This window comes from Pristiophorus japonicus, chromosome 18 (genome assembly GCF_044704955.1).
Source record: "Pristiophorus japonicus isolate sPriJap1 chromosome 18, sPriJap1.hap1, whole genome shotgun sequence".
Lineage (NCBI taxonomy): Eukaryota > Metazoa > Chordata > Chondrichthyes > Pristiophoridae > Pristiophorus > Pristiophorus japonicus.
In genome coordinates, this window is record NC_091994.1 from 98894127 (window position 1) to 98919945 (window position 25819).

At 42.4% G+C, this 25819-nt stretch overlaps 1 protein-coding gene across 3 annotated transcripts in view; it reads left to right on the top strand.

Moving 5' to 3' along the window:
- LOC139228929 (uncharacterized) overlaps positions 1-25819 on the top strand; it is a 157835-nt gene that overhangs the window by 50134 nt on the left and 81882 nt on the right. For 2 of the 3 annotated variants that reach the window (XM_070860459.1, XM_070860458.1), the window contains one exon: positions 22397-22556. In XM_070860459.1, coding sequence (XP_070716560.1) covers positions 22468-22556 — 89 coding nt within the window. In that variant the 5' untranslated portion in view covers positions 22397-22467. Of the gene's footprint in view, positions 1-13690; positions 13708-22396; positions 22557-25819 lie in introns of those variants that run through there. The other variant, XM_070860460.1, reaches the window with a different exon arrangement.

The following is a 25819-nucleotide window of genomic DNA, read 5'->3' on the forward strand; positions in this document are numbered from 1 at the left end:
CCTTGAGAGTTTGACAGTTTGAGATTCTCACCAGCATACACTGTCTCGAAACCAGGAGGGTGATACGATCTGGGCCACGACTCCAGATCTCCACATCAAAGGAGTTCTGTGATGAGTCAGAAAGAAATGCTGTCAAGTTGGTTGAGCGGGATTAAGTTTGTTCTTTCCCCTGAGGTGGAACATCTTACTTCAGTAAGGCATCACACCTGGAATTAACAAAACATACCCAAATGAGACAAATGAACCTGAGCCTTGGACTCGGGTAGTTAATTGTCCACCTGCTAGATTACTGGGCCATTCTCAGATTTTCCAAAAAAATCTCTTCTCCAGTTCTCCCTCCATTTTCTCCCCTCTCTTGAAAGTGCTCACTTCTGTAGCGGCATGGTTCAATAGTCATCAGCAGCCTTGCTAAAATGGCCATTTTCTGGTCAGAGAGCATTGACAAACTATCCAACTATTCAAGCTGAGGCTGATCTTATCTTCCTCTTTCATGTGGAGTGATAATCCTGACTAATTTTCCCCTTCCCTGGCACAGAGATATTAAGAACAATTGCATTATTTCCATCACTGCCCCAATACAACTCCCTTAATGACTTTGTGGGAAAGAGCCCAAGGTGGTAAGTAAGCAATACAGGAGGTTCAATCCCCCATCTTTGCTAAGCTAATCAATCTTGGCGGATGGCATTAGTTTGAGGATTACAATTGGCCTCAGCCCTCTAGGCTATGTATGAAAAAAATAAGCTTGTGTTCCCATTCATGATTATGAACCTGGTGATCCCACCTGGAAATGAAGAATTTTACCATTATACTAATGATGGCTTTGAAATTGCATTAACAGTATTTAGCCACAAACTCCGTACAATTGCCGATGATACCAACCCTCTCCCTGGCCATTGTCTCATGCTGAACCCTACTGTTCACTAACTCAATGTCCTAAGAGCTGAGTTTCCAACCCATATTCTCTCCATCACAAAGATTGCCTACCCACTTCCAGACTTTACTATTCCAACAGCTGGTTTGCTATCCTCCACCCTCCTTAAACTTCAGCTCTTCCCAAACTTTGCTGTCCTTATCCTATCCGATATCAAGTCCCACTTGCCCGTCATCCCTGTCCTTGCTGGCCGACATTGGCTCTCGACCCCCCAATGCTTTAAGTTTGAAATTCTCACTGTGTTTAAATCCTCTCATTGCCTCACTCCTCCCTATCTTTGTAACTTGGTCCAGGACCCTCTTCCTCCCACTCCTGAACTCTCCATTCCTCTGGCTCTGGCCTGCTCCCTTCACCTCATTATTGCCGTCTGTGGCTTCAGCTGTCTAGGCCCCATACTCAAATTCCTTCCCTAAAACCCTCCACCTCCCTCTTCTCCTTTAAGATCCTCCTTAAAACCCACCACTTTGACCAAGCTGTTGGTAATCCTTGCTAATATCTTCTATTTTGGCTTGGCATTAATTTTTTTATTATTATGCCTCTGCAAAGTGCCATGGGACATTTTGCTACTTAAAATCGCAATACAAGTGCAAGTATTTTCCTTTGTTCATATTGACTTTTTTCAGATGGCCTATTGCAATTTAATGCATTTTATTATTAATGGCAGTTACTTAAATTAATTTAATTTTCCTTTCAGTTTTGATTATAATTATCATCCACTTATTCTATTAAAATCTTCTCTGATTAGATACTGTGGGGTTGGTGCTAAGAAAATACTTTTTCCTGTTTTACACAAAATTGATACTTCAATTATATTAAATCATTATAGCAGTAGAACAGATAGCCTAAGTGCACAATCAACTCTGTGTTTCACTTTATCATGATGAGCCATTGAATTTGATAACATTAGTTATTTTATTATTGGTGTAATTTGTATCTTTTTTCAGTCAATAATACTGAGCATAACTACTGTGATAGTAAAGTCGGCGAATAAGCTTTACGGTATAAGACTTTAATTAACATGCTGGGGATCATTGATGGAATAACCTTAAAACTGATTGTTATCAACTCCAAGTGACCTGACCCTATTATAATTGTGTTGATATGTCTGTGTGTTGTGAGGAGGAGGAGGAGCATTGGCAGATATATATTGAACCAAGGGCAGTGCATTTTGGTTGTAGATGACAAAATGTCAGCTCAACAGGCAGAAACAAAGAAAGTTCTACTAAGGTTGAAAACAAAACCTAACATGAAATCTCCTGAATTCCAGAGGCTTGAGGTCATCCAAAACTCAGCTGTCCTAACTCGTACCAAGTCCCGTTCACCCATTATCCCTGTGCTCACTGACCTACATTGGCTCCAGATTAAGCAACGCCTCGATTTCAAAATTCCCATCCTATTTTCAGGTCCCTCCATGGCCTCGCCCCTCCTTATCTCTGTAATCTCCGGCCGCACAAACCCCTGAAATATCTGCGCTCCTCTAATTCTGCCCTCTTGAGCATCCCTGATTATAATCACTCAACCGTTGGTGGTCGTGCCTTCTGTTGCCTAGGCCCTAAGTTCTGGAATTACCTACCTAAACCTCTCTGCCTCTCCTCCTTAAAAACATTCCTTAAAACCTACCTCTATAACCAAGCTTTTGATCACCTGCCCTAATTTTTTCTTATGTGACTTGGTGTCAAATTTTTTGACTTATACTCCTGTGAAATGCTTTGGGATGTTTTACTATGTTAAAGATGCTATATAAATACAAGTTGTTGTTTGATTTAGGTCAGCCAAATATTGTTAGGGTTGCTAGAAATGGAGTAAATTTATATAACTCCCACAAATCGTAATTATAGACATGTGTGACGATTTATACATGTGCAGAGATTAATGCATACATTTGAGTTGTGTATGCATGGAGATTCACACATCATTAACATTTGTGCTTGCCTGGGAGTTGTTTACAAATGGGGAGTTATGCATGCATAGAGATTTGCACTTGCATGGCAGGTGCACAAGGAGTTTTCACTCATACATTTGTAATCTTTGTGACCTTGAAAACCATTTGTCATTGACACACAGTTGCATATGTTCTGGGATCACACCATAGGTGAGTGTGTAACATGTACATGTTGAGCACATAATATTTTTCCCAATTTTCTGCCCATTTTCTCCCCTCTTCTGCTGAAGTTGGTGCCTCTTGTTGGATGTGGTTCAACCTTACATCACCCTATTTTGTTCTCACTGTCCACATAAGTGCACTTTCTACTATGGATCACTAGATAGCAATTATGAGCAGAATCCTGCATGGCTTTTCCCCTCCCTAGCTAAAGCACCCAACTGTGGCCTCAGTTGAGATCAATTGACACAGCACGTAGCAGAGGTTGAAACTGGGACCATCTGGTTGGTATGGTTCATGTAGTATATTTATCTATTTAGCCATTGGATGAGCTTTCTTGCAAACATTTTTTTGGAGAAACTTCCCCTCCCCCAACAGTGTCCCATTGGAGACTCCTATATGTTACAGGAATCCTATGCTGAGTACAGATATGGGAATAATTTCCTAGTACTGGGAATAGCTTGTCACCAAACTTAAAGTGGCTGAGAGTTAATCAAGTGGTTGTCTGAGCCCAACAGACCCAGGAAGATCTCAGGTTTGATCTTCAGTGTGGGCTGAGTTAACTAATCTCAGGCTGGGCTTCAGTAGGGATGCTGCAATTAGCTTCAGTATCTCTGCACTGGAGAGGGAAATTTGTTCTGGACTTTTTCTCCTGATAGATATCCATTGAGTCCTATTGACAGTGTAAATATGTGGATGCTGGGTGAGGCAGTATCAGGATTGGTTGTGATTTCCTCTGTGGTACAATAGCCAGGCAACACTAAATGGCAAGGCCCACATATAAATAATGGCTAGTTGGTTGAGGTACCAGAGGAGACTGGCACCAATGAAAGTACCCCAGGAAGAAAGAAGGGCAAAGAAAAAAGGTAATTCTTAAAAATGTATATTTTCCAAGACTCTCAAATCGATGTTGCAAAGATTGGCGATGCATTGGTTTAAAAAGTGGTTAGAATTGGTTAAAAGAGGCAGTTTGAGAAAAATTAAAGAAAAACACCATGACAAAGAGGGACAAGCACTCCTAGAAATGCAAGTTGCGAAGAAAAACAGCAGTAGCAGAAAGAGTAGAGTCATAAAGCAAAACCAAGGCAAACAGAACATGGCTATACATGTGCAATTATGCATTTTTCAAGCATAGTTGTTTAAATATAGATTAGAGAGTCAAGAGCATGTGTAGTTTTCAGACAAGACGAGATTAGAGGTTGGGGGATTTTTGGACCAGGAACGCCATTTTAGAGTACATTCTGTCCATATTTTTATATATTTTAATTTATTCTGTCAGTTAACGAGCTAATTGTACATAAATTTGGGAGGCAGAGAAAGTAGAGCTGGGTGATGAATAGAAGTTTATCTGGAATATGAGCTAAGGAGTTCCACCACCACCAGCAGTGTAATTACGACATGATGAGTTTACATAGGCAGATTCCATTATAAATGTAGACATAGGACATGGAAAATTTGACAGGAAGTGCACACAGACATAAGATTTTTAATATATTACAGATATTCTAAGCAAATTCTGTGGGCTTGAAGTTGATGTTTGTCTGTTCTGGGGAATGAAACATTTTTTCTGTTTTGGCAACCATTGTTTCAGAATTTCTTTCAGTCACAGATGAATTTGAACCCACAACCTAGTGATGAAAAGATAGCGTGCTAACCCACTAGTTCAACTACTGCTTCATGATAATAACATTTTAAAAATACATTATAAACATTTTTTTTTGTGTTATTTTTATTCATTTTCAGTACCACTGGAAGAAATGCATAAGTCTCCCATGAAGTGACAGACAGCTATCGCTTAAGCTTTCTATCTGTTGCAGTTTTAAAGCCAGATGTTAGGCGGTGTGTTAACTAAGGCTTTGGTTTTCCTTCCCCCTCCTTGTAGCCCAAAGAAAAGAAAAACTGTGCATGTCTCTCAGAAATGCTCTAAAGCGTACACATAAAATGAATTATATTGTGGGATATTGTGGTAGTTTTGTGAATGGCTGTTTTTGGTTGCGGGTGGAATGCTGGCCATTATGCTGGGAAAACTCCATGCTCTTTAAATATTGCTATGAGATTGTGAATGTCTACTGGTGAACAAGTAGACAGGGCCTCAGTTTAGTGTCTCATCCAAAGGATGTCACCTTTGACAATGCAGCACTCCCTCAGTATGGTACTGCAGAGTCAGCCTAGGTTATGTGCTGGGGTTGGGCCTAAACCCACAACTTTCTGACTCAGATGCCAGATTGTTACCAGTTGTGCCAAGCTGATAAAGGAGAGAAAACGTATCATATTGATGAATCACCCATCTCAACCTGTGTTCTAATGCTCGTTGATGTACAGCATTCGTACACTCATGCACTGTGATGGGGCCACAAATTATTTATTGCTTACATTTTGAGGTTCTAGCTCAGTTCTAGTTCAAATTCAAATTATCAGGCAGAGACCAAACCGAACTGAACTTCAGAACCCCATACTGGCTCAATATTCTGAACATGTCTGCTTTCATCCCACTGCAACTGTGTTTTAACACCAATAAATTGCAACTGTGAAGCTTTCATCGTGGTCTTTATAGTGGTGATAAACAATAACCATATGATGAATTTCAGTGCTACTACTGATGTCAATGTGGCACCAGTACTCCATGATTAATGATACTTCATTTCCTACATAACAAGTGTCTATACTTCAAAAGTAATTAATTGGCTGTGAAGCGTTTTGGGATATCCCAAGGACATGAGATGCCCTATTTAAATGTAAATGGTTCTTTCTTTCTTCCTGTTTATTTTGATTATTTAAATAATCAAATTTTAAAAAATTATCTGAAGGATGAATTGTTAGATTAGTACATCGCACATAGGAATACCAATTCTGTAGCATGTATCTTTTCTTGTCTACTCTAGAATGATACGTTTAACTGCTCGTTAGCTAGACCTAATGGTAATTTTAATGTAATTGGTAATCTAGTTATGTGTATGAACCTCAGTTTAATTTAACTACCTTTGATTGTAAAGGAAGAATAGTAACACAGCGCAGAATGCCAAAAATCATGTAGGTTTCTCCTAATCATTCCCCCAATCTGAACTGTATAATTGTAGAGACACTAATACAAAAGCAAAATACTGCAGATGCTGGAATCTGAAATAAAAACAGAAAATACTGGAAATCTCAGCGGGTCAGGCAGCATCTGTGGAGAGACACAGAGTTAACGTTTCAGGGCGATGACCCATCTTCAGAACTGGCAAAAGTTCAAAATGTAACAGATGCTTAAGGAAGTGCAAAGGGGCACGGAAAGAGGGAGTGGAGGAAAGAAGGGACGGTCTGTGATAGGTTGGAAGGCAGGAGAGATTTGAGAGACAAAAGGGATGTTGGGCCAAATTTGGCCATCTCAATTTGCAACATCTCAATTTAGCCCATCATAAACATATGATAAATATTGCAGGAAAAACAAAAAAAATTAAAAGGACATCCTCAAGGGTCTGTACAAGGACACTGCTTTTCTTGATATATATTAATGACTTGGGTGTACAGGGCATAATTTTAAAATTTGCAGGTGACACAAAGTTGGAAGTATAGTGAACAGTGAGGAGGATAGTGATTGTCTTCTTGAAGACAGACAGCCTGGTGAAATGGGTGGACACGCCACAGATGAAATTTAATGCAGAAAAGTGCAAAGTAATACATTTTGGTAGAAAGAATGAGGAGAGACAATATAAAATAAAAATGGTACAATCCTAAAGGGGGTGCATGTAGAACAGAGAGACCTGGGGGTAGTTGTGCAGAGATTGTTGAAGGTGGCAGGGCAAGTTGGGAAAGTGGTTAAAAAAGCATACGAGATCCTGGGCTTCATAAATAGAGGCATAGAGTACAAAAGCAAGGAAGTTATGATGAACGTTTATAAAACACTCGTTCAGCCTCAAGTAGAGTATTGTTTTCAATTCTGGGCACCGCACTTTAGGAAGGATGTGAAGGTCTTAGAGAGTTCAAAAAAGATTACAAGAATGGTTCCAGGGATGAGGGTCTTCAGTTACGTGGATAGACTAGAGGTGGGGTTGTTCTCCTTGGAGCAGAGAAGTTTGAGAGGAGATTTGATAGAGGTGTTCAAAATCATGATGGGTCGAGACAGAGTAGAGAGAGAGAAACTGTTCCCATTTGCAGAAGGGTCGAGAACCAGAGGACACAGATTTAAGGTGATTGGCAAAAGAACCAAAGGCGACATGAGGTAAACCCTTTTTATGCAACGAGTGACGAGGATCTGGAATACACTGCCCGAAAGGGTGGTGGAGGCAGACTTAATCGTGGCTTTCTAAAGGGAATTGGGTAAGTACCTGAAGGAAAAAAAATTGCAGGGCTACTGGGAAAGGGTCTAGCTGAAGTGCACTTGCAGAGAACTGGCACGGGCTCGATGTGCTGTAACCATTCTATGACAACGTAGTCAAGGCAATGTAGTCAATGGTGATGAGGATAATTGTAGACTTCAGAATGGTGAAATGGGCAGAAGAATGGCAGATGGAGTTCAATACGGAAAAGTGTGAAGTGATGCACTTTGCGAGGACTAATATGGAAAGACAGTATACTATAAAAGGCGCAATTGTCAAAAGTGTAGATGAACAGAGAGAATTTGGTGTCCATATACACAAATCCTTTAAGGTGGGAGTGCAAGCTGATAAGGTGGTTAATAAGGCATATGGGTTACTTGGGTTTATAAATAGAGGTATAGAATATATAAGAACATAAGAAATAGGAGCAGGAATAGGCCATCTGGCCCCTTGAGTCTGCTCCGCCATTTAATAAGATCATGGCTGATCTTATCATGGACTCAGCTCCACTTCCCTGCCCTCTCCCCATAACCCTTTATTCCCTTATTGCTCAAAAATATGTCTATCTCCGCCTTAAATATATTCAATGACCCAGCCTCCACAGCTCTGTGGGGCAAGGAATTCCATAGATTTACAAGCCTCAGAGAAGAAATTCCTCCTCATCTCAGTTTTAAATGGACGGCCCCTTATTCTGAGACCTTGTCCCCTAGTTTTAGTTTCCCATATCAGTAGAAACATCCTCTCTGCATCCAGCTTGTCTAGCCCCCTCATTATCTTATATGTTTTGATAAGATTACTTCTCATTCTTCTGAACTCCAATGAGTATAGGTCCAACCTGCTCAACCTTTCTTCATAAGTCAACCCTCTCATCTCCGGAATCAACCTAGTGAACCTTCTCTGAGCAGCCTCCAATGCAAGTATATCCTTCCTTAAATATGGAGACCAAAACTGTACGCAGTACTCCAGGTGTGGCCTCACCAATACCCTGTACAGTTGTAGCAGGACTTTTCTGCTTTTATACTCTATCCCCCTTGCAATAAAGGCCAACATTCCATTTGCCTTCCTGATTTCTTGCTATACCTGCATACTAACTTTGTGTTTCATGCACAAGGATCCCCAGGTCCCTCTGTACTGCAGCACTTTGTAATTTTTCTCCATTTAAATTATAATTTGCTTTCGTTTTTTTTTTCTGCCAAAGTGGATAATCTCACATTTTCCCACATTATACAGGTGCAGCGTCCAGAATCCGGAACTCTCAGGACCGAGGCCATTTTGGATTCCACGTTTTTCCGGACTTTGGCTTTGGAACATCTTTCTGACGTCACGAATCCGGAAACACCCAATCCCAGGAACGTCGGGGGGGTGGGGGGGGGGGGAGGGGGTGGTGTGTGATCACCGAGGAGCTGTTTGGGCCGTCGGCCTCGTCAATGAGGTCTTCAGGTGGGGTCCCGCCGAGGAGGAGCTGTTTGGACGGGGGCTCTGCCGAGGAGGAGCTATTCGGGAGGGCCCCGCTGAAAAGGAGTTGGTTGGGCGGGGCCCCGCCGGTCAGGCGAGGCCCCGCTGAAGAGGAGCTGGTCGAGTGAGGCCCCGTCGTGGAGGAAGTGTTCGGGCAGGCTGGCGAGGAGGCCCCGAGGTAAAGGCGGTGAGGCGAGGCCCGAGGTCAGGCAGTGGCGGGATCTCGAGGTCAGCAGGTCCGGATGGCCCTGCCACCAATCGGTCCGGATTATGAAACTCCGGATTTTGGATGCTGCAACTGTACTCCATCTGCCAAATTTTTGTCCACTCACTTAGCCGGTCTATATCCCTGGCCAAAGACCGCCCTAAGTGGAGGAAGTAGATCTGGAGGGGTGCTAAGCAACTCTCGTCGCCGAGAGCATGCAGAAAACAAGCGCAGGCAGCAGAAGGAGCATGCGGCAAACCAGTCCCACCCACCCTTTCCTTCAACAACTGTCTGTCGCACCTGTGACAGAGACTGTAATTTCCGTATTGGACTGTTCAGTCACCTAAGAACTCACTTTTAGAGTGGAAGCAAGTCTTCCATGATTTCGAGGGATTGCCTGTGATGATCCCTTTGCATATTTTTTCTGTCCTCATAATTTGCTTTTCCACCCATTTTTGAGAAGGGATCATGCTAGGACTTTATAAATCACTGGTTAGACCTCAGCTGGAGTATTGTGGGCATTTCTGGGCACCACACTTAAGGAAAGATATAAATGCCTTAAAAAGGATTCAGAGGAGGTTGACCAAGATTATAAGAGGGATAAGGGACTTCAGTTATGGGGAGAGGTTGGAAAAGTTAGGACAGTTCTCCTTGGAACAGAAAAGGTTAAAAGGAGACCTAATAGAGTGAGTTGCAGAGCAGGTCTCCAGTCGTCCTGGTTATCCCTTGCCACTGGATAAAGGCCTAGCTCTGTCAAGCCTGTGTGGTGGCTGATGTGCAACAGTCACCCCACGTTAAAAAAATCTACGCACAGGCATCTTCCTCCCCTTCAACTGGAATTCAGGACTGGAATATCGGGTCCTTCATTGAAACATCAATGAACTCACTGTGAACTGGAAGCCCGTCATCCTCGTTCGAGGGACCGCCTATGACGACGATTTGAAAGAGTAGATAGAGAAAAACTATTCCCTCTGGCGGGTGGGTCAATAACCAGAGGTTATACATTTAAAATCATTGGCAAAAGATGAGGAGAAATGTTTTCACTCAAAGTAAAATTCTCTACCTGAAAAGGTGGTAAGAACCTATGAACTTAAGAATTAGGAGCAGGAGTAGGCTATGTGTCCCTTCGAGCCTGCTCCGCCATTCAATAAGATCTGCTAATATTCTGTTTTTCTATTCTTCCTACCAAAGTGAATAACCTCACATTATACATCATCTGCTACCATACTGCCCACTCACTTAACCAGTCTATATCCCTTTGCAGACTCTGTGTGTCCTCCTTACAGCTTACATTCCCATCTAACTTTGTATCATCAGCAAACTTGGATACATTACACTCGGTCCCTTCATCTATGTCATTAGGGCTCAGTGATGGGTCCGTTGCTTTCTACGGTATATATACTTGGACTTAAATGTTGGGGGTATGATTGAGAAGTTTGCAGATGACACTAAAATAGGTTGTGTGGTTGATAATGAAGAAAGCTGTAGACTGTAGGAAGATATTAATGTACGAGTCAGGTGGGCGGAACAGTGGCAAATGGAATTCAATCCGGGTAAGTGTGAGATAATGCATTTGGGGAGGTCTAACAAGGCAAGGGAATACACATTAAATGGTACGTCACTGAAAAGTGTAGAGGAACAAAGGGACCTTGGAGTGCAGGTCCACAGATCCCTGAAGGTAGCAGGCCAGGTAGATAAGGTGGTTAAGAACGGAATACTTGCCTTTATAAGTCGAGGCATGGAATACAAGAGCAAGGAGATTATGCTTGAACTGTATAAAACACTGGTTAGGCTGCAGCTGGGGTACTGTGTGCAGTTCTGGTCACCACATTACAGAAAAGATGTGATTGCACTGGAAAGGGTGCAGAGGAGATTTATAAGAAGGTTGCCTGGACTGGAGAATTTTGGCTATGAGGAAAAATTGGAGCTGCTGGGTCTGTTTTATTTGGAACAGAGGAAGCTAAGGGGAGACCTGATTGAGGTGTATAAAATTATAAGGGGCCTGGATAGAGTGGATAGGAAAGACCTGTTTTCCTTGGCAGAGGGGTAAAGTAATTGGGGGGAGGTGTAGAGGAGATATGAGGGGAAATTTCTTCACCCAGAGGGTGATGGGGGTCTGGAACTCACTGCCTGAAAGGGTGGTAGAGGCAGAAACCCTCACCACATTTAAAAGATGTACACTTAAAGTGTTATAACCTACAGGGCGACTGACCAAGAGCTGGAAAGTGGGATTAAGCTGGAAAGGTCTTGGTCGGCCGGTGCGGACACGATCGGCCGAAATGGCCTCCTTCCGTGCTGTAAATTTCTATGATCAATATAGATTGTAAATAGCCGACGCCCCAGCATTGATCCTTGTGGCACCCCATTAGTTACAACCTGCCAACCGGAAATTATCCATTTATTCCTTCTCTCTGTTTTCTGTCCATTAACCAATCCTCTATCCATGTTAATATATTACCCCCAACCCCATGAGCCCTTATCTTGCATAGCAACCTTTGATGTGGCACCTTATTGAGTGCCTTTTGGAAATCCAATTATATGACATCCACTGGTTCCTCTTTATCTACCTTGCTCATTACATCCTCAAAAAACTCTAATAGATTTGTTAAACACGAGTTCCCTAATTATATTATGATTTTCTAAGTGCCCTGTTACCACTTCCTTAATAATGAATTCCAGCATTTGCCCGACGACTCACGTCAGACTAACTGGCCTGTAGTTCCCTGTTTTCTCTCTCCCTCCTTTCTTGAAAGCGGGATTATATTTGCTACCTTCCAATCCATTGGGACCGTTTTAGAATCAAGGAAATTTTGGAAAATTACAACCAATGCTTCCTCTATTTCTGCAGGCACCTCTTTTAGAAGCCTAGGATATAAGCATCAGATCCAGGGGATTTGTCGGCTTTTAGTCCCATTAGATTCTCAAGTACTTTTTCTCTACTGATATGAATTACTTTAAGTTCCTCGCTCTTATTAGCCCCTTGGTTCCCCACTATTTTTTTATATGCTTTTTATGTTTTCTACTGTGAAAACAGAGACAAAATACAAAATCTTCTTTTAATCTAATACTCTCCTTAACTTCTTTAGTTAAGTGGCTCAGTGGATAACACCCTCGCCTCTGAGTTCAAGTCCCACTCCAGGAACCTGAGCATATAAATCTAAGCTGACACTCTAGTGCAGTACTGAGGGAGGTGCTGTCTTTCGGATTAAATATTAAACCGAGGCCCCGTCTGCTCTCTCAGGTGGAAGCAAAAGATCCTATGGCACTATTTCGAAGAAGAGCAGGGGAGTTTCCCCCGGTGTCCTGGCCAATATTTATACCTCAATCAACACAACAAAAAAAACTGATTATCTGGTCATTATTACATTGTTGTTTGTGGGAGCTTGTTGTGCGCAAATTGGATGCCGCGTTTTCCACATTACAACAGTGACTACACTGCAAAAGTACTTCATTGGCTGTAAAGCGCTTTGAAATATCAAGTGGCCATGAAAGACGCTATATAAATCCAAGTCTTTTTTAACCATGGATCACTCTTCCTATGGAGTTTTTATTTCTCAATGAAATGTATATGTGAAAGTATGTATTGAGTTTTGGAATATGTCTTTAAATGTCTGCCATTGATTACCCACCATCATACCTTTTAATCTAATTTCCCAATCTACTATAGCTAATTCCTCCCTTATACCTATGTATTTGGCTTTACTTAAGCTTAAGGCTCTCATTTCGGATTCAAGTATTTCACTCTTAAACGCAAAGTGAAATTAAATTCTATCGTATTGTGATCATTCTTCCCCAGAGGATCCTTTACTATGAGATTACTAATTAACCCTGGCTCATTACATAATACAAGATCTAAAATAGCCTGTTCCCTGGTTGGTTCCATGACATATAGTTCTGGGAAACTGTCTCAAATACATTCCATGAACTCCTCCTCTAGAATACTTTTGTCAATTTGATTTGCCCCATCTATATGAATATTAAAGTCCCCATGATTATTGTATTACCTTTGTTACAACTCCTATTATTTGTTGATTAATACTCTGTCCAACTGTATAGCTACTGTTTGGAGGCCTATAAACTACTCCCACCAGTGAATTCTGCCTCTTGTTATTTCTTATCTCCACCCATACTGATTCTACTTCCTGATCTACTGAGCCAAGATCCTTTCTCACTACTGTCTTTATGTCATCCTTTATTATCAGGGCTATACACCCCCCCCCACCTTTCCATTCTGCCTGTCTTTTCGAAACGTCAAGTCTCTTGGAATATTTAATTCCCAACCTTGGTCACCTTGCAACCACATCTCTATAAGATCAAAGCCACTTATCTCTAATTCATCTATCTTATTACGAATGCTTCGTGCATTCCAATAAAGAGCCTTTAATTTTAACTTTTTACCATTATTCCCTGTTGTCACCTTATTTGCTGATGCACTATTACCATTAAACTCTCTATCCCTTCCTGTCACACTCTGCTTATCTTTAGTCAAATTGCTACATTGCCTTGACTTTTTAGATTTCGAAATTTCCCTTCACCTGACCTCTCTTCTCCCCCCGCATTTTAGTGGTGAAAGCTGAGTCCATAAATAGAGTTGGAAAGGTACTAGAGGATGAGGAACTTACAGGGTTCTGGACAAAAAGCATGGGTGTGGGACTAAGCATGACTGCTCTTTCAAAGAGCCAGCACAGGCATGAAGGACCAAATGGCCTCCTGCGTAGTAAGTTTCTGTGATTTTATGATTTGCAGCTCTGTTAATATCAAAGCTGTTTTTTCAGTTCATAAAAAACACAAAGTAATTGTAAAAACACTATTTGTATTTGAAAAATGTCAAATGTAAAGGTGTGGTATTTGCATATGCTATTCTGCTATGTGACATTCTCTGTTCAAAATGACAAATTCAAAAAAACCTTCACTTACCTTGCTTGTTCAAAGGGGGTGAGGAGACAGTGCTCCAATTACAATACCTCTTCATCTGTAAGCTTGGACAATGAATTTCAATAGCTAATTCAGCTGTGGAGCTATCACAGCATGCACACACATGTATTTCCACGGGGTCATTGGATAGCGATAAGGAATGAGTGTTCTGATGGTTGTATTTATCCTGTCCATCGCCTGCAGATGCTGAAGCTAATAATGCCGTTGTCACCTCGAGGTTGGACTTCCTTAACATGCTATTAGCTGGCCTCCCAAAGCTCCACTCTACACAAATTCGAGCTCACCTAGAACTCCACTGCCCGCATTGCAACCTGCACTAAGTCCAGCTTACCCATCACCCTCACTGACATCCACTGGCTCCCCACACCCCAGCACATTGATTTCAAAATTCTTTGTCAATAAACCTTTCTAGGCCTTTGCCTCACCCTAGGACTGAAATCTTTTCTAACCCTGTGTCTCTGTTCATGCCCACTGCTCTCTTAATCCTGGAATTTTGTGCATTCCCTCTCCTCCCTCTGCTGTTTCATCACACCCGAGCATTGGAAGCCCCTTCCTGAAGCCCCCTACCATGCCACACCTCACCCCACTTTCAGAAGCCTTGTCAAAAACCTACTTCAACTGAACAGTTGGTCATTTCCCCTAATCTTGCTGCCAAATTCTTGCATGAGTCCAGCTTCATTTTGTAAAGTAACTTGGGTGTTTTGCTATGTTAAACCATCTATATAAATTCAAGTTGTGGTAATACAGGTGGAGTGTCTGAAATCCGGAAACCTCAGGACCGAGGCCGTTCCGGATGTCGGGTATTTCCAGATTTTGGAATGTCTTTCCAACGTCCCGAATCCGAAACGCTCAGGCCAAGGTTCGGGTATTTCTGGATTTCGGAATGTCTTTCTGACGTCGCAAATCTGGAAATGCCCTGGCCGAGGTAGGTAGGGAGGGGGGTTGGGAGGCCAGAGGTCGGGCGAGGTTGGAGTTTGGGCGGCCGAGGTGGGAAGCCGAGGCCTGGGGAGGTCGGGCAGTCGAAGGTTGGGCAGGCGGCAGAGGTTGGAGTTCGGGTTGGGGCACCAAGGCCTAGGGAAGTCAGGCGGCCGGAGAACTGGCGGCCGAGTTAAGGAGGGGTGGGGGTTGGGTGGCCGAGGTCGGGCGGCCGGAGTTCGGGCGCCGAGGCAGGGGGTCGATGCCTGGGGGGGGTCGGGCGACTGAGGTAAGGTGGGATGGGGGATGAGGGGGAGGTGTTGGGTCAGGCGGCTGAGGAGTCTAGATTTCGGAACATTTTCCGTTTTTTGACGACTCCGCCACGGATGGATCCTGTGTCCGGATTCCGGAACATTCTGAATTTCGGACGCTCAACCTGAATGCTGTTAGCTAACTCAGCAAAGACTAGACATTGAACCTTGGGCTTCTGGACTCACTTTGGCTGAGTGCCACACTGCTAGTACAGGTACATTAAGTCATTAGGTTGGGGTAGCTTTTTTTTTACCAAGTGTTGGTTAATTCTGTGGAAAACTCTTACATGGATGAACTTAAGCTCTATTTATTTTAAAGTATTGTTCTAAAAGCTTAGCTGTTAGCAACTGTATTCATTTTATTTTGGGTAAAAAAATTAAGTAGGAGGGGACAGAAAACAAAACAATTTCCCTTCCAAGGCATTCTTGATTGAAAGTAGAAAAACATTTAAACTGAGAGAACCCGTGAGAACAAGAAACTTAGAGAATGTTGCCGAATGAATCGATCTCTAATTATGGCCTGTCAAGGATACAGGAATAATATCCATCCAGTGTCATTTTGTATTCCATTTATAATTTATTTATAAAATGTCCTATGGCAGTTGGGGGGGTGGGGGGGGGGGGGGGAGGTGACATCGTCCAACTAAACATTCATCCCAGCTGTCGAGTCGGCGTGGAAGAGAAACCAAATATTTCCCATAGCCTCAAGGCCACTCTTAAACACTAACACGCCTTTCAACTGTTGAACCAAATGAAAAAGCAGACGTTTGTACTTTTGCAGGGCTGAACTTTCGCGACTTCCACCCACTCATTAGCTCGCCAATTTGCATTTTCAGACTTGTGCAAGTTAGTTCGACAAACGAAACGAGTTTACTTTTTATTTATTCTGCAAAAGTAGCTGGTGTGGGTGGAGCAAGACTTATCTGATGGCTTTTGCATGATGACAGTGAGACAGATAGCCTAGTAGTCAAAACATGTCTACCAATGATTACACCAGATACCACAGGCAACCCAACCCTAAACTTTAATTCTGTCTAGGATATATATGCGTGTGTATTAAAAAGGCATGACATATTTAAAGCAGCAGTGTCTTGTTTCTCAAGTAAGCTTGCTAAATTCAGACCGCCTTCTAAATCAGCCCAATAATCCCGGCAGTCAGTTAAAAAAAATCGGGTAATTTTTATAGGGATTTGCTTTCATGAAAGAGTGTTTGATGATCTTTTTGTTATTTAATGTTTGAGGAAGAACTGTTCGTCCTTTTTGTCTCAATAATGGCATGACATTACAAGCAAGTGATGCAATGGTGGGCTTTCAGAACGTGCTTATTATGTAATAAAAAGCTAGTTGCATGAGTTACTGCTGTACCATGGAATGCTAAAAAAAAGAAAGACTTGAATTTATATAGCGCCTTTCATGACCACCGGACATCTCAAAGCGCTTTACAGTCAATGAAGTACTTTTTGAAGTGTAGTCACTGTTGTAATGTGGGAAATGTGGCAGCCAATTTGCACACAGCAAGCTCCCACAAACAACAAAATGATAATGAGCAGATAATCTGTTTTTTTGTTATGTTGATTGAGGAATAAATATTGGCCAGGATACGGAATAATTCCCCGCTCTTCAAAACAGTGCCATGGGATCTTTTACGTCCACCTAAGGGGGCAGATGGGGCCTCGGTTTAATGTCTCATCCGAAAGACGGCACCTCTGACAGTGTAGCACTCCCGGAACACTACACTGGAGTGGCAGCCAAATATGAATTTCACCCACCATCAACATATACAGACTTCTTGATCTTGGCTGAGTCATTTCAGAGGGTAGCGTAGAGCAGGCAACAATTATTGCCGTGAAGGAAGAGGGAGAGAAAAATGGCACGACATAGGAGTCAGGATTCTCTTTACACAAAAAATTGAATTAAATTCAAGCAGTACAGGACTCCTTTAATAGTGTAGGTGTTTAAGACAATGAGTAGCTGAGGCATACAGACCAGGAAGGTTCCAAGTTCAATGCCTCTGTATCTCAGTAACATCCTACAGCCCCTGCTCCTCAAACTCTCCATTCCACTTAGGCAATACCCCCTCCCGTTGCCGCATCATTGATTGTATGCTTTCTGCTGCCTAGAGCCCATGCTCTGGGTTTCCCTCCCTGAGCCCCTTTGCTCCTTTAAGTTCCTCTTTAAAACTCATATTGATGATCAAGCTTTGGGTCACCACTCCTATGTCAATCACCATGAAGCACTTTGGTTGATTTTTCTATGTTAATGGTGGATCAGACTGTCCTTATCGGAAATTGGGAGATTTCCCAAGTGCTCCTCTTGAATAGTGTATCATCAGTGCTCCTCTTTTTCTGTGAAAATCCCATGCACTTCCGGGGGAGCCAATCCACCCCTGATTAATGGAAGTATATAAAGGCATGATCTTGTTGTTAGCTGATCTCAGGTAGGGAATCAGTAGGAGTGCTAGTCTCAGTGTCTTGGGTCAGGAAGCAGAAACTTCCATTTTTATAGTGTCTTTAATGTAGGTGCTTCACAGTCCAGATCAGAGTAGGAAGAGGTTAAGGGAGGTGGCCAAGGGCATTCTATAGGGAAGGGAAAAATTAGCCAAATTTCCATTCCTGATTCACAATTCCAGCAGGGATTGGTGAATAACAATGTGTGGACGCTGAGTGGGGATTGGGCTCAGCTGTGATCCCCTGCAATTGAATTGCCCGCTGACACCAACTGTCTAAGCTCACACATAATGAATGGCCACTTGGGTGAAGTCCCTGAGGACATCTGCAACCATGGAACTTATCCCAGCAGAGTCAATGCCTTCAAAGAGATGAGGGAAAGGGAAAATGGAGAGAAGAAATAAAAAGCAATGCAGATATGTCAAAGGGTGGAGTGCAATTCAGTGAGTTATATGCAAAAATCATATGAGATAATACCTGAATTTCTTTCTGCCTTCTCTTCAAATGTTTTCCCTTCATTTTTATTCCTTGTCTGCAATGGTTAATGTCTTTATGTAGACTCCTTTCTCTTAGATAGGGTCATTCTGTACTATAAGGCTTGCACTACGATCACCTTGGTTAATAATATGCAATCCGAGACAGCTGGAATTTATAACCAAATTATACAGCACATTGCGAGTGTGAACAGCTCTGACACAGCTCAGAAATCTTGATAAGCAACATAACCACAGAATGTATATACTGTACTTTCTCCAAATGGTTGCAAACTGGAACCAGGGAAACCAGTGATTCTAGTTGATTTCTGCCTGGTTTGCTCTGAAACCAGTTACTTTGGGGCGAAGTTTCGGCCGCTCGCTAGAACATCGGAGAGGCCCGCCTAATTTATAGAACAAAAAATGCGGCAAATACTTACCTCGCGATTCTCCAATAGCTGTAGGCCCAATTCCACCTCGGCGCGGCGCAGTAGGAGCTGCTGGGGGCGGAGCTACAGCCCTGCGCCGAAAACAGTGCTGGCAGCTGCACGCGTGCGCAGTAGCTGCCGGCGTCCTGTCTCCGGGGTGACGACCCTATCCCCAAGCCGAAGGGATGTCGCCCCTATCCCCGGCCGAGTGGCCTGCACATCTTACCTCGGCGGTGGGGCCCGCCCGCCCGGCCTCTCGATCGGGCGGGCCCCACCCGAAGAGTCGGCGGCGGCGGCGGCAGCCCGGCATCGGCAGCGTGCGGGCCCCACCCAAAGTCCTCGGCAGGGCCCGGCTTCCTTGTCGTCGGCGGGACCCGCCCACCCTGCATCTTGCTGAGGCGTGCCCCGCCCGAAGAATCAGCGGCAGCCCGGCATCGGCTGCGTGCGGGTCCCGCCCGAAGAGTCGGCGGCGTCGGCAGCAGCCCGGCATCATCTTCTCTCTTCCCCCACCATCTTCTTATCTCGCCCCCCCCCCATCTTCTTCCCCCCCATGCCCATCTTCTTCTCTCTTTCCCCCCCATCTTCTTCTCTTCCCCCCCCCCCCCCCCCCCCATCATCTTCTCTTCCCCACCCCCCCATCCCATCATCTTCTCTTCCTCTCTTCTCCCTGGTGCTGCAGTAGGTGAGTAAAAATAATGTTTTTATTTATTGAGTGATTTTTAATTTTAAAATTTTTTTTTATTTTTTAATTTATTTAGATTGATTTATTGGTTTATTTATCATTTATTATTGATTATGGCTCTTTATTTGTAAAAGTGAAGTGTTTAGTGTTTGTTAATCCCCCCCGCCCCCTACGCCTGATTTGTAACCTACGCCTGATTTTCGAAGTGTAGGCAAGGCAAAAATCTACACTTACTCCATTCTCAGTTAGTTTGGAGTAAGTTTTCGCTGCCTAAACTTGCAAAACAGGCGTAAGTGGCCGGACACGCCCGCTTTTGAAAAAAAAAAATCTGTTCTAAAATGAAACTGTTCTAACTCACTGGAACTGGAGCAAACTAAAGGCCGAGAATTGCAATTTCTAAGATACTCCATTCTAAACCAGTTGCTCCAAAAAAATAGGAGCAACTCAAGCCTAAACTTGACCCCAATATATGCACAAGTCAGTTTCTGCCATGGTAATCTGGCCCAACTGGCCTTCTAGAACTATGGTTAGTATTGGTTGAAACATAGAAACTGGATTAGGCCACTCAGCCCCTCGAGCCGGTTCCACCATTCAGTTAGATCTGCAGCGCAGCTTCATTTACCCGCCTTTGATCCATAATCCTTGGGTACCCTTATCTAATAAAAATCTGTCACTCTCGTCTTGAAAATTGCAACTGATCCAGCAGCCACAGCCTTTTGGTCTTTTTCCACTACCCTTTTGTATGAAAAAATGCTTCCTGATTTTACTCCTGAATGTCCTAGCTCCAATTTTAAGATTGTGCCCCCTTGCACTGGATTTCCTCACCAGAGAAAATAGCCTCTCTGTGTCTACTCTATAGAATCATTTTATAATTTTAAATACCTCAATTAGATCACCCCTTAACCATCTAAACTCAAGGGATTACAAGCCACGTTTATGCATTCTGTCCTCATAATTTAACCCTTTAAGCCTTGGTATCATTCTGGTGAATCTGTGCCAATATATCCTTCCTCAGCTGCAGTGCCCAAAACTGAATGCAGTACTCCAGATGGGGTCTGACCAAGACCCTTTACAGCTGAAGCATAACTTCCTCCCCTTTGTATTCCAGCCCCCTTAACATAAAGGTCAACATTCTATGGGCCTTTTTGATTACTATTTGTACCTGTGCAGTAGCTTTTAGTGATCTGTGTACCTGGACACCCAAATCCCTTCGCTCTTCCACACTTTCTAGTCTCTCACCATTAAGAGGGTGGTGAGTGAGCTGAAATGATTACATCCTGCCACTCCCATGGGGCTGCGGATCATCACTTCCACTGATCTGCGGGAGAGCATACTGAAGTTGTTGAGTGACCCCTATTCATATAGTTCACCATTCTCCCCAAGTGGACGCCTGTTTCTCCAAGGTAGAGTCGAGAGCCTGCATTGTAGACGTTTGAGCTTTCACCAAAGGTCGTCATCACTTCCTCCAAAGCTGTAAAGGTTGTGAAAATTGGCTCTTGTTGTGAGGTCACACTCTGCAGAATGCTGATGCCATGAGAGATGACTCCACACAGTCTGGAAGCAGACTCCTCCATACTTTCAGAAACTCTCTGGCAGGCCTTCCAATATCTGGTGTAACTGCTTGTGGGAGGCAAGTCATTTTCTTCGAAAAGTTAAGCCCCTGAAGTCATCATTTCTGACCTCAGCATAGCTGTGAGATGTGCTGGTTGTTATTTGTGTATCTTCACACTCTTTTGTTGCAGAACAGTGAAGAAGTGGAAGGACTCGCAGGCTGATTAACAATCTTGACAGGTCGCGACGTGAACGCTCCTTCCATGGCTGTAACCATCTTTATACCAATCACTGGGTGGTTAGCCTATACAGCGGAAAGATTTTATGGGAGATTGAGTAGACTAAGCTTATATTCTCTAGAGATTAGAAGAAAGAGAGGAGATTTCATTGAAACATATAAAATTCTTAAGGGCTTGACAGGGTAGATGCTGGGAGGATGTTTCCTTGGGCTGGGGGTGCGGGGGGGTCGAGAACTAGGGGCCACAGTCTCAGAATAAGGAGTCGGCCATTTAGGACTGAGATGAGGATTTTTTTTTCACTCAAATGGTTATGAATCTTTGGAATTCTCTACCCCAGAGAGCTGTGGATGGTCAGTCATTGAGTATATTCAAGACAGATCGATAGATTGTCGGATACTAAGGGAATCAAGAGATATGGATAGTGCAGGAAGGTGGAGTTGAGGTAGATCAGCCATGATCTTATTGAATGGCGGAGCAGACTCGAAGGACCAAATGGCCTAATCCAGCTCTTGCTCCTAATTCTTATGGGCTCCCAACCCATACGATGAGAGGGAACACCCACTGATGTGAATATCCCGATAGATGTCAGCTTGGAATTCATCCAGACTGTCTGGAGCAGCAGAACCTTCTAACTCAGAGGTGGGAATGTTACCTCAAAATAGCATTCAGTTCATACAGGTGAAGAACCAATGTACCAAACTACTCATGAGCAACACCACAGGAAATCTACATTGTATAACAATGTACTCCATGTTACAGGGCATACAATTCAAGTATATATTAGATAATCTCCTCAATGATACTAGGATATAGCACTCCTATGTAAATATAAAATGCATACTATGTTAAAAAGATATAACATTACTGTATATAATATCCACTCTGTTATAACTTCCTGTATATTTTATATAACACATGCTTATATATAACACTGCTGTGTATTTTTTTTAAGTCAAATAACCGGAATTATCTTTGTACATTTGTATAGCTTGTTCGTAGCAATGTCACAAGCTATTAATAGAAAACAGCACTATTATTCAACAAAAGCACATGTAGAACCTTGGCTGGTAAAATATTTGAGTCACTAGTAGGGTGCTAATCAGCAAAAAAAATTAGCTCAGTGGCCAAGATAATGATAAGAGTTGGAGGAGTTCATAGAAAAACTAACATTAAAATCAAGATGAGATAACATGACCAGTGTTTGAACTCTACCAGCCCTGTAGCAAAACTCATTAGAGTCATTTAAACAGAGACTGTTACATCAGCTTTAATCTACATTTTGAGAGATGAAAGTCTGACTATAAACTAACTAAAAAAATATTCCTATCATGATTGCATATGTTTATATATGTGAAAAATGATGTGGCCTTTTTATGCAATATGATCCTAGGTGTTAACGTTGTATTAAATCACTATTCGTCGCAGACAATTAAAAAAAAAAGGTTTTGCGCCTCCTCACCTGAAGATGGAGCTCTTGCTGGGTTGTGGTTCCACAGATGCTGGTCGCCCTTGGTACTTCACTCAAGTGGTCGTCATCTTCTTGTGTGAACCTGGACATGGAGTGCCAATTACGAGGGCATCACAGGTGAGTCCAAACCTGTCCTGTCATGACATCCACGCACACACACTTTCCATCAGGGATGGCGATCAGAATTAGGTGATTTTCCTCTTTATTCAAGAGGCATTGAGGGCAGTTGTAGCAGCCCAGCTGAGACAAGCTACTTACTTTATTAACTAGCTGAGCCATCAAGGAAGCTTGGGAACAATTAAAAAGAACTTAAATTTAAAAGAAATTGTCAAAAATTTGCATTTGGTTTATTATGCTGTATCAATAAACAGAACAGAGTAAATTAACTCTCACCACGAAGAAGATCATATTAAATAAAAGTATAACACTTCTTAGTTCTCAGTGGGAGATTTCCTCTTTATGCCAGCTGTAGCAAAATCATAAACCCATTCATTAAATAACACATTTATACTTTCCTTGCATCTAGTGCACAGAGAAAATCTTCCCCCCAGTGTGTTTAATTAATAATTGTCAAAATTGTGGGCTTTTTTTAAAGTCACCTTTTTGAATTAAATTTTTTAGGGAAAAAGCAGATTTCCTCTAAAAAGGATAAACATATACCAGTAACAGGGCAAGACTCTTTACCTTGGACCATAGTGCCCCCTACAGAACAACAATATAGAAGCAACCTTTCATATGACATTTACCAATGTAAAGTAACCTTTCAAAAGCGGTGATGATTTGGAAAATTGTATATGTGATGCCAATAATAATAAGATTTTCTTATTTAGTTCTTAACTTTCTCCCTTCTTTCCAGGACACCTCCCATACTATTCCCTCACAAAGAAGATGTGCACCAAATTCTCTACTAAGACTTGATCTTGAGGCACTGTTTATATCCCAGCCTCCCGAGGAAACTTAGCAAGTTTATCCAAGAATCCCCTGCCTTCCCACCAACCCCCAATCTGCCTTGGATCATTGTTCTGTCAGCCAGCCTTGAATTACCTTTCTGGCCTCAGACGCTCTTGACATCTGCATGGACTTCCACCCTTTTATTATCGACCAGACTCTTATCAGCAGGAAACCCTCTGAACTCCGATCTTCCAAGGCCCACTTCTTCTAATATGCTCCACTTCTCAGCAAATTTTTCCCTAGACGATTTTTGCCTTCCCTTGACCACTATGTCCCTACTCTCCTCTTGTACCAAGTTTCCCCTTATTATTATCCACTGCTTTTGCTTCCTTTTCACACCTTCTACAATGCTCTAACTACATTTGTTGTCCTGTTACACCCAAATGTGCAAAATGGCTGCTACCCTAAACCCACATTTCCCTATTTCCTGTCTTACTCGCTCCTTTCCTGTCTTCTATTTTCTCTACTTCTTTTACCCTTAAACCTTACCTTGGCCACATCTGTTTTGTCTTTCCAACTTAATTCCTCCCCTTCATCACTCTAGGCATTTGTCAGGCCCATAGTCTCAAGCCAGCTTGGGGCATTCTCCAGGGCAAATTGAAGGACACCACCAATTTTGCCACAGTAATCACCCAGATTGCACTCTTTTGTGCCCTATTACTGTGGAGTAAATTTTCCCCCAATCTTTCCATTTATCCTCTACTCCTTCACTCCTTTCAACATCCATTGGAAGAAAATTGGCAGGGGAAATTGTTGAGAGAATAAAAAGAATTATAATTTGAATGAGATAACAGACGGCGGCTGATGTTCAGCAAAGTTACTGCCTTCAGTAGAGACTGCAGTAAAGAAAAGTGAAGGAGAAAAAATTGCATTGTCGGATATTGCATCTTTAAAAGATCATTTCTGGCAAAACTTTGTTTATTTTTCCTGAACCAGAAATTCCTGACTGCAGCCACTTAGTCCTTCCTGTGGAGGTCACAGAAATTCAGAATGTGTGTTTTTGGGCAGGTTAAGTTCTTGAAACAGCTGCTGTGTTTTTTTTTTAAAGCACAAAATTCACCCTGTCAGCAGAAAGGTGAGTTCAAAATGCAGTGAGCGCTACATATCTACCACAATGCAACAATTGTTTAATCTTTACTCTTTGCCAATTTTCTTATCATTTTTCTCCTCTTCTAAAATGTTGATCCCTGAAGGTGTTTGCCTACATTACAACATTGACCACTTCAAAAGTACTTAATTGGTTGTGAAGTGCTTTAGGACATCCTGAGGATGCAAAATGTGCTATATAAATGCAAGTTCTTTCTTTCCTGCTGTTTTGCTGTTCTACTGGTACAGACCTCACCCAAGTTGTCATTCTTTACATGTGAGCCTAGATAGAGGTCTGGATGTCCTACTGAGCACTTGGATAAGTGAGTGTGGTAAGTGGAGCAGTTATCCGCAATGTTTGTGCCTGCCTAATTTTCCAACAGATGGTGGACGGTGGATGCACCCACTCAATTTTGGGCAGGTGCATGTAAATGAGGTTTAAATTGGGATGTGTGATGTCATATATCCCATTTTAAGTAATTCATGCTTCATTTACACTCATTCATAATAATTCATGTGTAATATTGACATTCATGGTTTTTAGGCACTACCCTGAAGGTAGAACTAACTTTAAAGGAATGCGCTTCTTCAGTTCCAGGTACTGTAAAAACTTTATTACTGTATCATTTTGGTGGCTGTTTTATTTTTTTTTGCTGTTGCCACCAACATCTCCATCTGCCTTTGCAGCTTTAATTGAGGTGTTATTTACCATCCTCCATCATTTTAGAATAAAAGCATAATTGATTTCCCTTTTAAAAGCCAGCAAAGAATGACTAAAAAAATGATTAAGAAAGGGAAATATAAAAATAGATAGCAAGAGTTTCTATAGGTATATAAAAAGGAAAAGAGTGGCTAAAGTAAATGTTGGTCCCTTAGAGGACGAAACTGGAGAATTAGTAATGGGGAACATGGAGATGGCAGAAACTCTGAACAAATATTTTGTATCAGTCTTTACGGTAGAGGACACTAAAAATATCCCAACAGTGGATAGTCAAGGGGCTATGGGGGGGGGGGGAGGAACTTACCACAATCACAATCACTAAGGAGGTGGTACTTAGTAAGATAATGGGACTAAAGACAGATAAATCCCCTGGACCTGATGGCTTGCATCCTAGGGTCTTAAGAGAAGTAGCGGCAGGGATAGTGGATGCACTGGTTGTAATTTACCAAAATTCCCTGGATTCTGGGGAGGTCCCAGCAGATTGGAAAACTGCAAATGTAACGCCCCTATTTAAAAAAGGAGGCAGACAAAAAGCATGAAACTATAGACCTGTTAGCCTAACATCTGTGTTTGGGAAAATGTTGGAGTCCATTATTAAAGAAGCTGTAGCAGGACATTTGGA